The sequence below is a fragment of the Pelophylax lessonae genome (assembly GCF_965119305.1).
Source record: "Pelophylax lessonae genome assembly, chromosome: 1".
In the NCBI taxonomy this organism is placed as follows: domain Eukaryota; kingdom Metazoa; phylum Chordata; class Amphibia; order Anura; family Ranidae; genus Pelophylax; species Pelophylax lessonae.
Window position 1 is genome coordinate 14,629,993 of NC_138768.1, and position 14,106 is coordinate 14,644,098.

General features: G+C 45.3%; 1 protein-coding gene across 1 annotated transcript in view; it reads right to left on the minus strand.

Annotated features, from left to right (window-relative positions):
* Positions 1–14,106, minus strand: part of LOC309566758 (disintegrin and metalloproteinase domain-containing protein 33-like) — a 175,162-nt gene that overhangs the window by 57,716 nt on the left and 103,340 nt on the right. Inside the window, exon 4 of the mRNA XM_082272049.1 lies at positions 1,642–1,720. Within this exon, the coding sequence (XP_082128175.1) occupies positions 1,642–1,720 (79 nt within the window). The remainder of the gene's footprint in view (positions 1–1,641; positions 1,721–14,106) is intronic.

Consider the following 14,106-nt stretch of genomic DNA (forward strand, 5'->3'; position numbering starts at 1 on the left):
CAAACAGAATCGCGGGACGCCTGACGCCCACGTTCTTGTACTTCTTTTGGGCAACAGGCGTCCCGCAATTCTGTTTGCACGATTTTACCGCGATTCGTCAGGAGACAATCGCACCGCGTTTGGGGTGCCATTGCATGTCATGGGAATCGCACGGGCGTCCCGCGATTTGCAGTGGTTTCGGGATCGCGGGCAGAATCGTGGCAATTCTGCCCGCGATCCAAAACGCCAATATGTAAACGGAGCCAAAGTATTTTTCCTTATTTCTCTTTGGGATTAATAATGAATTCTGTATTTTTAGGTATGAGTTGTTTGTGTTCTGTCCCTTCAGGTTTTTGTTTTACTTTTTTTTCAACAATTTTTGTCTGCGGTGTTTCCTGGGCTCTCTCATCCCTCCAGGGAGCTTGTGACTGCGATAAACGGCTTCAGGATACCATCCCTTCCCCCGTCTCCATTGTGTTGAATGAACCCGGAAGCAACGAGGATTTCCTCACTTCCAGGTTCACGGCTGTCGTTCCTGCAGCTGAGAATGCAGCTAATGAAGCTCAATCTGTACTTGATTAGCTAAGGTGGAGGGCAGCAGAGAGGACCTACTATCGCCTGCCAATGCTTTTGCATAGGGGGGGGGGGGGCTGATTAGCCCACTTGTGATAGCAATAAAGTTAAATAAAAAAAAAAGGGTCAAAAAATTTAAATGTAATTAAATAATAATACAAAAAAAATAAATAAAAGCATCCCTGTCACCTTGCGCACAACCCTTCCCCCTCATAACCACTAGTGCGGTCCATATAGTGAGCATGTTTACACGCATATATTCAAGTGATGTGTGTGCAATTTCTTCCAGCTATAATATAATCTATAATTTTAAAGAGGTATCAAACCTGAATCCAAAAAATGAAATATATTGCAGCTTACTAATCATTGGAGGTGGTGGCTGCATTAGTTTTCTTTCTTTAGGCTATATTCCGCTCTGTTATCACCTGGTGATCTGGCCAGTAGCACCCCCCGTATTAATGAGACACAGCTCTGGAGGAATGATCACAGGGGGCACAGCAGACAGCAGCATTGTCAGTCGGGGGGGTGGGGGGGGGAGTGTTGGATGGACTAGTAGAATTAGATACACTAACACATTGAAGACAAACTCCAGCTCATGCTTTATAATCAGTTACAGCAGACAGCTTTTACTTTTGAAAAACAACAGACTTGCTGGCTGGGTCACTAGATTAAAATAGAAAACTAGAAGAAAAAAAAAACTAAAAAAAAAAAATGAAAACAAAAAAACCTACAAATGATGCCATCACATCAAAGAATTGATAAGCTGTAATATAATAAAGGTTTGCTTTTGGGTTTAATACCGCTGTAAGGGAGAGGTGTGATTTGCATGCGTGTAAAATACTAATGATATAATTTTTCATTGTATTATTTACTATTATTTTATAATTTATCATTCTATTGTTTATCATTTTATTATTTTTCAATTTTTATTTATTTTTTTTACTAATGTAAATGTGTAAATAACAGCCACAGATCAGTTAAAAAAATAAAAATAAAACCAGGCCAATGCCCAATGTGTAATTTTTGGTGCGTTGTGCGATAGGCATTAGTATTGCTCACAGAGTAGACATGACATAGAGTAGTGCTCACCGTGTGGTTGGGGGTCACCGTCACCCTCTCGCCTCCTGCGGTGTAATGCGTCTCTGTGAATTCAGGTGACAGCAGGAGGCTGCGGAAAAGAAGGACAGCAGTCATAAATACAGTAAAACCTTGGTTTGAGAGTAACTTGGTTTAAGAGCGCTTTGCAAGACAAGCAAAATTTTCAAATAAATTTTGACTTGATATACAAGCGATGTCTTGATATACAAGTAGCCTCATGTCACAGCTGAGTATAAAAGAGAAGAGAGGCGCCTCTAAGTGTAGCAATATGGTTAAATTAAATGAAGGTACAACATTTAGCAACTCACACGGTTGATGATTGGAACAGGCACATCTAAGGATGCAGGCATCCAGGCTAAAGCTGTCCACATAGACCGTCCTCCGCACCGCCATCTACGTCATCCCTTCCATGCTGCCCCTCGCTTTCAGATCGCTTTACTGCAGGGTGGTCTTCCCGGTCAGGATTACAGACTAGCAGCCAGCGGTGCAGAAGATAGTCTATGTGGACAGCTTCACCCCGGATGCCTGCATACTTAGATGCGCCTGTTTTATTCATCAACTATGTGAGTTGCTGAATGTTGTACCTTCATTAAATGGAACCATATTGCTACACTTAGAGGCGCCTCTCTTCTCTTTGATACTCTGTAGCTCCTGCTGGATTTTGCTTCTAATCCCCTTGTGGAAGCGGCTATTTGTGGATGGACATTTTATGGTTATGTAACCTATCGCAATGCTATAATCTTTTTATATGGACTATAAACTGAAGGACTTATGAATAAATGGATGTAGAACGAATCATCTGAGTTTCCATTATTTCTGATGGGGAAATTCGCTTTGATATAAGAGTGCTTTGGATTACAAGCACGTTTCCAGAACGAATTATGCTCGCAATCCAAGGTTTTACTGTATACAAGTTTGCCAGTGAGCTCCAACACAAGAACCTAAAGCCCCGGATCCGTGCTGTCTGATATTTCAGCTAAACCAGCCTGGAATCAGTTATTGGATGAGTGTGACTTCCTGGGGGGGGGGGGGGTGATGACAAGGCCATAGGATATCATACAGATCTTCACTGCTTATAAATGGGGGAGCTGGTCGGCATGCAATCAAAAACCTGTGTCACAAAGGGAATCCTCCATATGATATAAACTACAAATTCTGTTATATAAACCATCGTGTGTGTTACTTCTCCTACACTGGGGGGGGGGGGGGGGGGCTACTACGTCAATGTAGTATTTGGCTGGGCGATAGATTGCTCAGACTAATTGAATCGTTTCTTGCTGGGCTGTAGTCATCTCAGACTGATTGTATAGTTTTTCACCTGGTTTTTCCCTATGTGATTCTCACTGTCACCAGTAGATGTCACTAGTATCACTGGTCCTTCGCCCTCACCTCCTCTACCTTCACCTCTTTAACCACTTGCCGACCAGCCGCCACCTATAAACGGCGGCAGGTTGCCGCAAATCGCTGTACCTGTACAGCGGTTCGCGGGATCGATCATGGGGGCGTACGCATGCCAGCGGGGAAGCCGATCCACTGGGCCGGGGGCCGCGATTGCCGCCGGGCACCAGTGATCGCTCCCCGTGAGGTTAGAACGGCTGTCTGCTGCTGTAAACACAGCAAACCATTGTTCTCTCAGCTATTAACACAGAGCTCCTCCTATTTAGGATCACAGGTCTCTGTGTTGATTTCACAAGCCCATCCCCGTCACAGTTAGAAAGCACCCCCTAGGCTCACATTTAACCCCTTGATCACCCACTAGGTTAACCCCTTCCCTGCCAGTGTCATTATTACAGTGACAGTGCATATTTTTAGCATAAATGTCAGTTTGGGGTCCAATCTGTCCGCCGCAATGTCGCAGTCCCGCTAAAAAATCGCAGATCGCCGCCATTACTAGTAAAAAAAAAAATAAATAAAAAATGACATAAATCTTTCCCCTAGTTTGTAGACGCGATAACATTTGCACAAACCAATCAAAATACGCTTATTAGGATTTTTTTTTTTACAAAAATTTGTAGCAGAAAAACAAATTGGCCTAAAATGATGAAAGAATTTGATTCTTAATTTTTTTTTTTTATTGGGAATGTTTTATAGCAGAATGTGGAAAATATTGTTGTTTTTTTTTTATTTTTTTCAGAATTGACGCTTTTTTTTCTATTTATAGCGCAAAAATAAAAATTGCACAGGTGATCAAATACCACCAAAGGAAAGCTCTGTTTGTGGGGAAAAAAAATGACATAAATTTTATTTGGGCTTTATGTTGAGAGGGGAGATAGGGGAAGAGGATTTGTGGTAGGAGGGGGTATTTGGGGGGTTGTGTTAGGAAAGGTAATATGGTGGGGGGGGGGAATTTGTGCTAAGAGGGAATATTTTTTTGGGGAGGAGGATTTCTGCTTGTAGGCATGATTGTGCTAGAAGGGGAATTTTTTTTGGGGGGGGGGGGGGGTGGGGGTTGTGCTAGGATAGGAGGTTGGGGGATGGGAATTTGTGCCGGGAGGGGGACTTAGAAGTGGGGGAGGAGGATTTGTGCTCAGAGGGGAAATTTGAGGGGTAGAGGATTTGTGCTAGGGAGGGGGGGGGGGGGATTGTGCTGGTAGCATACAGTATGTGGAATGTGAGGATTTGAAGTATGCAGCGCCCTCTAGTGTTCGTGTGTGTGTTATAGTGTTCTCCTACAGCTAAAGTTTCCTCGGACTAACAATCTGCACTAATTATAGCGTGTACCGGAGTGTAAAGGCTGCCGGTGTTCTGTAAAAACCCCAAGTGGTGGAAATCTCCATTTACTCCTGGTGTACACTACCCGGAAAAAACATCGCTGGAGATCTCGGCAAGTTGGAGTTTTCAGCAGAACATCGGCGAGTGTGACAGAACATTTTTTACTGATAATAAGGGCACTGATCATCAGTGCAGCCCCAACTGTGCCCATCAGTGTTGTCTATCAGTGCCCATCAGCGCAGCCTCACCATTCCCCATCAGTGCAGCCTCATCAGTGCACATCAGTGCCACCAGTGAAGAATAAAAATTACTTACAGTATTTACAAAATCTTATAACAAAGTTTTTTTTTTTTTTTCTAAATTTGTGGTCTTTTTTTGTTTATTTTGCAAATAATAAAACCCCCCAGAGGTGATTAAATACCACCAAAAGTAAGCTCTACTTGTGTGAAAAAATGGATAAAAATGATCATATGGGTACAGTGTAGCATGACCGCGCAATTGTCATTCAAAGTGTGACAGCGCTAAAAGCTGAAAATTGACCTGGGCAGGAAGGGGGTAAAAGTGTCCGGTATTGAGGTGGTTAAGGATGACTTTTAAATGATAAAAGGTACAAATAAATTCTATAAAAAAATAAATAAATAAATAAAAAAATGGCGCGGTTGATAAACACATCAGGAATTTATTCCCGCAGACTTGTAAAGTTACCTAAAGTCCACTTTTAGTCCCATTCACATCTGCACATAGCAGGAACAGGCACTCCCGTTTGCGTATTTTTTTGCTATATTTGACAGAATATAAGTTCCTCCTCCTTTTTTGTTTGGGCCCTGAAGAAGCTACGCTTTCGGCGAAACGCGATTGACCTACGGAGGTTACCTCTAATTAATACTATCTTCAATTTGGGGGCCATTTGTGACACCATCCCGATACGGGAGGTTTTCACAGCTGGTCCCTCTTTTGTGAGGTTTTATGTGTAAAATACTTCATGCGCCATTGTTTACAATGTTTTTAATGTATTCATGATGGATTTATGTCATGTGACACAATTTAAATAATAAAAAAATATATAAAAATACATTTATATTATTTATATATGTATATATATTATAAAAAAATTATATTTAAATATTTCCACTTTAACAAGTGGAACTGGTGTCATATCCATGCCAGTAAAGTCCTCCTACGACAGGATGGGGTCCCGTTTCTTTCTTTTTTTTGTATTTAATGGCAGCGTAAACATGGTGCCCGATTCTAGCTCATCTTTGAAATGCACAGCAAAGCGCGAGTTTTCTGAACAGTGAACGGAGGCCTGAAGCAGATTCAGATTGTATTCTTAAAAAAATATGGCAGATGTAGATGAGACACCTCTAAAGAAATCTCTCAGCACCTCTACTCCGGGCACACGTCCAATCAGATGACATCATTGTATAGGACGGCGGAGAGCTGACAGACGGTCATCTATCGGAGGCAAGAATGAGATGTTTGGGTGAAGACGCTGCCAGCTCCAGGAGGGACCAATTTATTGGGTGTTTCAGGAGAAAAGGAGAATTGGAATGAAGCGGATGTGTTGCTGGATGCGTTGGGGCTGCGCTCTCCAAAGACATGACTTCAACCAGAGAAAATGCAGCGCCGGACCCCCAAAGCATGCCGGATTTAACCCTCTTCAATCCAAAGACTTGTAGTAAATGATGTTCTCAAGTGATTCAGAATTTCTAGTTGCATGTTGGGGAGTTCTCAAGGTGTGCAAGGTGTGTTTTTTTTTTATTTTTCAATTTTTTATGTTCTCAATTTTTTTTCGAAGTGATGAGTGTGAAACTTTCACGAGACTGATTTTACCTCCAATTGACCCCAATTTATGGTAGAAAATGTTCAAAAGTGATACAGAATGTCTAGGTCCATGTTAGTTTCATTCATCCCTCTAGGATTGAACATTTTCCATTGCGCCATTTTTGATGACCCCCCCATATTGGAGTCAACTGCAGGAAAGCATATTACATTTTGCAAAATGTACCCATCGTCCCAGATGATCACCCTTCCAGTTATAGGATTGATTGGCCCTTTCTGTTTTTTTTATTTTTTTTAATTTTTCAAATTTTTAATTTTGTCAATTTTTTTCAGAGACCTTTAAAATTTCACAAGATTGGTTTTGCCTTTAATTGACTCCCATTTGTTGTATATGAGGTTCTCAAGTGATTCAGAACTTCTAGTTCCATGTTGAGGACCCTCAAGGTGTATACCCTGAATCTCACACTACCCAGCTTAGCTGGTTATTTCTGTTTTTGTTTTTTTTCCTTTAAATTTTTTTTTTCAAGTGCTACATTTTCACAAGATTGATTTTGCCTCCAATTGAACTCAATTTGTGGTAGATGAGGTTCTCAAGTGATTCAGAACTTTTAGTTCCATGTTGGAGGGTTCTCAAGGTGTATTCCCTGAACTTCATAGTATCCAGTTCAGCTGGTCCTTTCTGTTATTTTTTTGTTTTTTCAATTTTTGATTTTCTCAGTGCTACATTTTGACGAGATTGATTTTGCATCCAATTGAGCCGAATTTGTGGTAGATAATGTTTTCAAGTGATTCAGAACTTCTACTTCCATGTTGAGGATTCTCAAGGTGTACACCCTGAATCTTACACTACCCAGTTTAGCTGGTCCTTCTGTTTTTGTTTTTTCCTTCAATATTTATTTTTTCTAGTGCTACATTTTCATGAGATTGATTTTGTCCCCAATTGACCCGAATTTTTGGTAGATTAGGTTCTCAAGTCATTCAGAACTTCTAGTTCCATGTCGTAGGATTCTCAAGGTGTACACCCCGAATCTCACACTACCCAGTTCAGTGGGTCCTTTCTGTTATTTTTTTGTTTTTTCAATTTTTAATTTTCTCAGTGCTACATTTTCGCAGGATAGATTTTGCCTTCAATTGACCGGAATTTGTGGTAGATGAGGTTCTCTTTTTTTTTTTTTAAAGAAATATTTATTGATTTTTCAGCAATTTACAAATTATACAACATTCCACTCAAAAACACGAGTGTAAAAGTAACACAGTAGAACATGTGTGGTATACAGTGGGTGGAGTAATGGCCCATACAACTGAAATCAAAGCAAATGAACCGAGGTGTCAAGAGACCATAACTAATGTCAGCCAAGAGAGAAGGGAGGGAGGGAAGGGGGGGGGGGGGGAGTGGGAGAGGCGAGAGCAGAGTGAATGCCCTGCGGGGAGAGGGAACAAGCGGGGTATAGCAGTAGAACTGGAAGAGAGGGAAAGGAAGGAGGAGGAACATGGGGGGTAAGGAAAGGAGGGAGGGGTGACCAGGTTAGCAGACATATCAGTATCAAAGAGTTATCTAGGTATATCACATATGTTTGATGACCAACTACAGCCAGAGGGGTGAAAAAAGGGGGGAAACAAGGACAAGGCTAGATGATCTTTCAGCAGGTAGTAATAGTATAGGGTAATTGAAACCATCTACATAATCCAGGAGGAGGGGGGGGGGGGGGAGAAGTGGGAGTCAAGGGAGTATTCTAGTGAGCCGTATCAGCCTCTAAGGTAAATGGAGGTGGAGAAGTGTTCGGGTGGAAAAGGACCAAGTACGCCTGCCATTTCCTCCAGAACTTAATTTGGTTGGACTTGAAGACAGACAGGTCCAGACGATCCTTGGTAAGCAGGCTATCCAAGTCCGATTGTAGCTCTTTCACAGTGGGTGGGGAGGGGGATATCCAGTGTCTGAGAATAGTCCTACGGGCAAGCATTAGGCACGTAGAGATCCAGGCTTTATGGGCAAGCAGTATAGACGCCTGGGTTTTATCATGTGTGACATAAGCAAGCGGAGGGTTATTGTCCAAAAGTCCAAACAACAGTGGAAGGGGATTTTTCGTGGGTTGGAGGCCCGTGACCCTATGTATCAGAAGTTCCACACTGTTCCAGAAGGAAGACACAATCGGGCAACTCCACAGCCGGTGGTGTAACGTAGGGCGGTGCGCTGAGCACCAGGAGCATCCTTGGAATGGAATATGCAGGGGAGAGGACGAGAAAGGAGAGTAGGCATGGTGGAGTATTTTCAATTGCTGCTCCCTCCAAAATTCGTTAGTGTTGAAGGCACATGTGGTGATATACCCCGCTACCAAGAGCCGCTTGGAGCCAGTAATATTCAGGGCCTTGTCCCATGAAGATTTGGTGAAGTCCGGTCGTGTGTCCAGTATTGTGGCCTGAAGAGGACGGTAGACGTGGGCGAGTTTAGAATGTTCCACAGATAGGATGGTATCCAAGATGGAAGGCAGGAATCGCTTTGATCTGTCCCTGCACAAAGCCATGGCATGGGAGGTGACCTGACGTATATGTAGGAAATGGTGAACAGGGAGTTTATACAGGTGTTGCAGGTCTTCGAAGGGGAGAGGTGCACCCGTCTTCGAGTCAAATAATTGAGCAAAAGTCCTTAGTCCTTCCTGGGCCCAGGTGGAGTAGACGCTTTCCAGTTCCATTGAGCACAGGGACGGGTTTCCCGCTATAGGGAGATGTTGGGATATGTACTGCGGCAGACCCAACTTTTTCCTAATCTCCCTCCAAGCCACAAGAGTATCTCGGAACAAGATATTTGACCTGAGATCCGGGGGAAGATCCTTTAGTTTGCTATGCAGGAGCCCTGCTAGGGAAAAAGGGACCGGGATTTGTGATTCCAAAGAAAAATTTGAGAACCTAGAAGACCCCTTTAGCCAATCCATACCCACTCTCAACAGGCAAGATAAATTGTACAGTCTAATATCGGGTAGGTTTGCGCCCCCAAGTGACTTGGGGGGGGTATAGTTTGGGGAGAGAGATCCTTGACCTTTTGGTTTTCCACAAGAACCTGGAAAGGGATTTGTGTAAGGTGTTAATGTCAGTGTGTTTAATAAGCAGTGGAAGTGTCTGCATGAGGTATAACACTTTAGGGAACGTGACCATTTTATAGAGGTGACACCTGCCTAGGAGAGACAACGGAAGGGAGACCCAATTATCTAGTTCCACAGCCAGTTTCGCTATCAATGGGGTATAGTTTAATTGGTACAGGGAGTCGGGTGATTTACCTATATGAATACCCAAGTACTTAATACTGGTTTTGGCAATGGCAAAGGGGGATTTCGAGGTCCACCCCAGAGAGCGCAGTTGGCCGAGAGGAAGTATTTCACTCTTCGTGTAGTTGATTCGCAGACCTGAGCACAATTTAAATCTGTCGAATATATCCTTGACATGGTGCATGTCTCGTTCCGGGTCGGAGGTGAACAATAGAATATCATCTGCGAATAGGGTAGATTTAATTTCCTCTCGACCAATCCGAATGCCCTTCAGGGGGGAAGTGAAGGACAAGTGTCTGGAGAGGGGTTCTAAAGCTAAATTGAACAATAGTGGGGAGAGGGGGCAGCCCTGCCTGGTCCCCTTGTGCAGGGGGATGGGTTCTGATATAATATTAGAGGTTACAACATTAGCCGTAGGGGATGCATACATCGCCGATATGAGGTGGAGGAAGGGGCCTGAGAAGCCGAATTTTTGGAGGGCCAGGCGTAGCCACTGGAAACTAACATTGTCGAATGCCTTTTCGGCATCCAACGTGATAATGGCATAGTTGTTAGAGGGGTCGGCTCGTGCTTGCGCCAATACTGCCAGGACCTTGCGAATGTTAGACGTCGCAGAGCGCCCCTTGGTAAAACCCGCCTGGGATGGATGGAGGAGAGATGGCATGACCACGGCCAATCTGGAGGCTATAATTTTCGATAAAAGTTTAGCATCTAGGTTGATGAGTGAAATCGGGCGATAGGAGCCCGGCTCCGTAGCAACCTTTCCAGGTTTCGGGATGAGCTTTATGAAAGCCTGCGAGCCCGTGGGCATGTACCTCCCTCCATCCATGATATGTTGAAAGACATTAGTCAACGTGGGGGTAAGCAAGGATTTGGTCAGCTTGTAAAACTCGGACGTGTACCCGTCCGGTCCGGGGGCCTTGCCAGGGGATAGGGATGCAACGAAAGACATTACCTCCTCAGTGGTGAGGGGCGCATTCAGGGCAGACAATTGATCTGACGTTACCCGTGGAAGATGAACCTCCTCTAGAAATTTATTGGCTTCCTCGACATTTATCGGATCAGGGCCAAATAGCTTAGCATAAAATTGCTGCATGACAGAGTTAATCCCTTTCGGGGTGTCAGTTAATGCCCCCGACTGGTCTTTGAGGGAGGTGATATGGGTTGGAGTGAAGGGGCCCCTGCACAAACGGGCCAGAAGTTTGCCAGACTTATTGCCGTACTTATGGTATTGGAGATCTTGGACAGAGCGATGGAATTGTTCGTGTGCCATTGCCCACTCATCAAAGCATCGCTTAGCTTCCTTCCAGCGGGCTCTGCGGGCAGGAGTATCTTGCTGCAGGAGTTCGGAATGGGCAGAGCGCAAGTTGGCGCTAGCGGTCTGATATTTAGTCTCCGCATTCCGCTTGTATGCCGATGCAAAAGCGATGATTCTGCCCCTAAGGACAGCTTTTCCGGTCTCCCACAGCAAGACAGGGTCAGATGAGTGAGATTCATTATCACGCAGGAATTCTTCCCAGGTGCGGGTCAGGATCGACAAGATGTCAGCGTTATTAGCAAGATAAGACGGAAATCTCCAGGGTGTACGGGCAGAGGGCGATTCTGACAAGGACAGGTCGACCAAAAGGGGGGAGTGGTCAGAGATTACCAGATCGGAGATTGAAGGGTCGTGCAGCGTAGGAAGGATGGGTGCGGTGCAAAGGAAATAATCTATGCGTGAAAACGTGCCATGGGGGGAGGAATAGAAGGTATATTCTTTGTCTGTGGGGTGCGCTAGGCGCCACACATCAGTCAAATGAAGACTGTCAGCAAACGCCGACAGCGTAGTGCCTGTGGAATGGGCATGGGGGACACCTGCAGGTGACTTCAGTGACCTATCTTCTGTAGGGTTCATGACCACGTTGAAGTCGCCACCAACCAACAGGGGGAGGTGGGCGTATGGGGCCAGTACGCCCGTGAGGGTATGGAAGAAGGCGTGCGTCGGAGGTGTGGGGGCATACACGTTGGACAGGATGATGTCCTTAGGGCCATGGGATAATTTAAGGACCTGTATGCTGCCCTGGTCATCGGTGTATAGGGGGGTGCAATCATGTGTAAGGCGTTTATGTATCAATATGAGAACACCAGCTTTACCTTTGGGCGCGGTCGAGCCATAGACTCGGCCCACCCAAAGCTTGCGCATACGTTCGATATCGGCTGAGGAAAGGTGGGTTTCCTGCAACATGGCGATGTCGGCTTTGAGACGCTTTAACTGCCTAAGGATAGCCATGCGCTTATTAGGCGATCGAAGGCCCTTGACATTCCAGGAGACTATCCGGAGATTAAGGGGGATCATAAGGAAGAGACCTTACAATATGGATTGATAAGGTGGCGGGAGGGGAGAGGGTAAGCCACTGGCTGTATGTGGCAGTACAAAAGCACTCAAGGGTGATATACCATGTCCCTGGTGAGGTCAGTATGGATACGGCCCTAACCTGGCCTAAGGAAGCTGGAACAGGGGTAAACCAGCAATAACATAGTGAATAGTAATACATCACAACACACAAGAGTATAAGCATTGACTTCTCTTTTTTCCACATGAGACTCACATAGCCCGCAGCGTTACCGGCGTTGAGGCTGGGTCCACTCGCCATCGGAGAAATGGTATAGTCGCTCCCAGGAAAAAGAACACACTCGGAGGACACTAATAAACGGAAACCCTTCGCCCATAGCGAGAGGACCAGTGTTCCGGTAAGGCTGGGAAAAACAAAGAAAAAAACATAGATTAAAGCATCACGACAAGTCGAGAGCAAACCAGTGAGCAAAGTGACAGGAACATGTCAGGCATCAACGGCTTGCTAACGATCACTGAGATCAAAAGCAGGAGCAAACAGTACAATATAGAAATATCAGATCTGTTATAACTGAGCAGGGCCCCCGATAGCAAACCCAAATGGCAAGTTAGAACATGATACAAACCACAGGCGCATCTCAGCGCGGTCTGCCCTGGCGGGAATTGTGTGACACACGGGGTCTTTTAGGCGAGTTTCTGCCGGGGCCCAGGAGGTCTCTCGCGGAGGGGGATAGGGAGGGAGCAGCAGGGGTGTCCAAGTTGAGATGCAGGTGAGATTTGATGTAGTCAGCCGCCTCATCGGGATGGGAGAACGACAACGCTTCTCCATGCGGGTCGGTGAACCGCAGAATTGCGGGGTAAGCCAGCGTGAATTTTATGCCTTTGTGAAACAATGCGTTGCAGGAAGGCTGGAAAGCTTTGCGCCGACGGGCGACTTCTTGGGAGTAGTCGGCGAACATCAGTAACTTATGACCATCCAGTATAAGTGACTTTGCATTTTTGAAAGATTTAAGGATAGACAGTCTGTCCGAGTAGTTGAGGTATCTTACGATAACCGGGCGGGGGGTCTTACGGTCATTAGAGGGGGCACCCAAACGGTGTGCCCGTTCTATCGTGCAGTTGGCGGTAATGCCCAGAGCGCGCGGGATCTGAGTGGCACATACCTCTGTAAGCATGCCGGTATTAACGGATTCTGGCAGCCCGATTATTCTAAGGTTATTCCTTCTAGACCTGTTCTCAAGGTCATCCAGCTTGTCAAGGATATAATGTTGAGTTTGAGCAAGTTTGGCTTCCTTGGTGAAGGACGATTGGAGCTCATCTTCAATGTCCGAGACCCTGTGCTCCACCTCTGTGAGGCGTTTGCTCTGATCAGCAATGTCCATACGGAGCTGTGTAATGCCCACTGCTACCGCCTTCTCCACAGCCTCCGCTATGGTGGGAGACAGGAGTGCTGCTACTGCCTGAGCCATCTTGTGGCATTGTGCATCCTCCGGCGTGTCCGGGAGAGGAGCCGGCAAGGAGGGGGAGACCGCGCCATCCATGGGCTCAGCAGCGGCCATGATGCCTGGGGAGGAGGGCGCTCTCTGCTGTGAGACGTCCTGGCGCGGCTGAGTGGCGGCTCCGGTCCCAGTGTGGACCACAAAGCGGTCCATCCGTACGGGCAGTGATAGCGGATCCTCTAGGGGTGGTTGGGGCCGGTCGCCGAGGCGATTTGAGCGGTATAGCTACGTTTTTATATGCCGATTATGCCGGAGCCGCTGCCCTTCACTCCTTCCTCATGTGGCGCCGGAACCGGAAGTAGATGAGGTTCTCAAGTGATTCAGAACTTCTAGTTCCATGTTGAGGATTCTCAAGGTGTACACCCTGAATCTCACACTACCCAGCTTAGCTGGTTATTTCTGTTTTTTGTTTTTTTCCTTTCAGTTTTTATTTTTTCAAGTGCTACATTTTCACGAGATTGATTTTGCCTCCAATTGACCCAAATTTGTGGTAGATGAGGTTCTCAAGTGATTCAGAGTTTCTAGTTCCATGTTGGAGAGTTCTCAAGGTGTATTTCCTGAATCTCATAGTAGCTGGCCCTTTCTGTTTTTTTTTTTTTTTTTCAGTTTTTCTCAGGGATGAGTGTCAAAATTTCACGAGACTGATTTTACCTCCAATTGACCCCAATTTAAGGATGTTCAAAAGTGATTCAGAGTTTCTAGGTCCATGTTAGTTTCATTAATCCCTCTAGGAATTAACATTTTCCATTGCACCATTATTGATGACCCCCCATTGGAGTAAACTGCAGAAAAGCATATTCAATTTTGTAAAATGTACCTATCGTCCCAGATGATCCACCTTCCAATTATAGGATTGACTGGCCCTTTCTGT